Raw genomic sequence first — 1,757 nt, 5'->3', positions numbered from 1 at the left:
TCACCCGGGAGCAGCAACGAGAACGAGCGCGAGGACACTTACTTCGACGAGATCAGGTCGTTCATGGGCAAAGTGACTTACGGGGGCGAAGCTGGTTACGGATTGCCACCCCATCCGGCCTATCTGCCCAGCCGGCTTCACGAGATGCACGAGTCCAAGATGGAGACCGAGTACGACGAGGACGAGGACAGCGAGGAAGGCGTGTCCCCCCTGGACGAGACGGATGGCATGTCCCCGGCCGAGACCAAGGAGTCGGCAACCCCGCCGCCCCAGTACGATCTGAAGCTGAGGGAGAAGCAGGAGCTGCTCAACAACAACACGGCGGAACCCGTGATCGAGATCTCCACATAGCTCGTTGGCCGGATACCTTGAAGAGGATGAGGATGAGGATCGTTTATCGAGGATTATGGAGTGTTGCTCCAATCGCACCGTTATTCGAACGATCTTACGAAGATGTCTCGAATGTAACTGTTACGTTGTATGATCGTACATATATATATATATATATATGTATCGAGGAAAAGGCCTTCGAAATCGTGTTTCGAGGTAGTAGTGAAAAAGAGTGATCGATCGAGTCGGACTTCCTTTCGAAGAAACGATGAAAAAGAAAAAAAGACATTAAGGACGCTGAACAAAAGCGCGTTTGCGATGATCCACATAAGACATTCTCCAGTCCCTCTTATTTTCCAAGTCTTTATTTTTTCTTTCTTTTTTTCCCCCTTTTTTTCCTTTCGCACCGCAAAGAGTGAGAATCCAAGCGAGATCGAACGAAATTCACTGTACTTTCTCATTCACACGAGCAAAAAAAAAAAAAAAAAGAGAACACACGTACACGTACACTCATACACATACACATACGTACACGTATTCACGTTCGTTACGGGCAAGTTGTTCAATAGTGTAGTTCCTACAGGCTCGTTTCCATTCTACACACGCGCACGTAATTAATAATCGTTCGAACTTTTTCTCCCATTTCCGCTCATCGACCTGAAAAATCAGTCGATCATCGTAGTATTATTTATTCATATTGCGAGTTACTTTGCGAGTGAAACTGTCTCGTACGTGAAGACAGGACCCGGATTCGAGTTTCTAAAACTCGATTTCCCTTTCCTAGTGGTATATATATGTATATATATATATTCGCGCAGGACGATTTAATCGTGAAGCGAGATTCATGGATATTCGAGATCAGGCCTCCGTTAAAGGCGGAGCCACGAAATGATTATTCAACAAATGTTTCTTATCTTTTCTTTTTTGTTTTCCTTCTTTCTTTTTTTTTTTTGTTAGCTAATAGCAATCGATTGTTGCAATCGTCGATCGAAAGTGTGAATCGGATAAACCTCGTGCTCGAATAGGTAGGAAAGGATAACGTAAATTCTGGCGTTGGTCGACGCGAAGCCAAAGCGACGAGGATGGATAATTAGCGAAACGAGCGTGTAATTAGAAGAGAGAGTGAGAGAGAGAGAGAGAGAGGGTAACGTTTTATGAGAATCTGTGTACAAATTTCTATTAGATGATAATAACGTTTGTAAAAAGGAAGAAAAAAGAAGTTCTCCGTGATTTTTAATATATATATATTATATATATATATATAAATAGATATTATATATATACATATGCATATATTATAAATATGATTGCGATCTTATCGATTTTATCGTGGCACGTGAAGGATCACGAGAAGTACTTTGCGGGAAGGGCGCATAATTGTTACGTTTATTTCAGTGGATGGTTGATAAAAAGATCGCGTGTTCACA

At 42.5% G+C, this 1,757-nt stretch overlaps 1 protein-coding gene across 1 annotated transcript in view; it reads left to right on the top strand.

Annotated features, from left to right (window-relative positions):
- LOC116185702 (histone-lysine N-methyltransferase PRDM16-like) overlaps positions 1-804 on the top strand; it is a 33,123-nt gene extending 32,319 nt beyond the window's left edge. The window contains exon 9 of the mRNA XM_031510721.1: positions 1-804. Coding sequence (XP_031366581.1) covers positions 1-351 — 351 coding nt within the window. The 3' untranslated portion in view covers positions 352-804.
- Positions 805-1,757: the final 953 nt, after the last annotated feature.

Source organism: Apis dorsata, unplaced genomic scaffold, assembly GCF_000469605.1.
Source record: "Apis dorsata unplaced genomic scaffold, Apis dorsata 1.3 scaffold_256, whole genome shotgun sequence".
NCBI lineage: Eukaryota > Metazoa > Arthropoda > Insecta > Hymenoptera > Apidae > Apis > Apis dorsata.
This window is presented reverse-complemented; position numbering and strand designations above follow the sequence as displayed.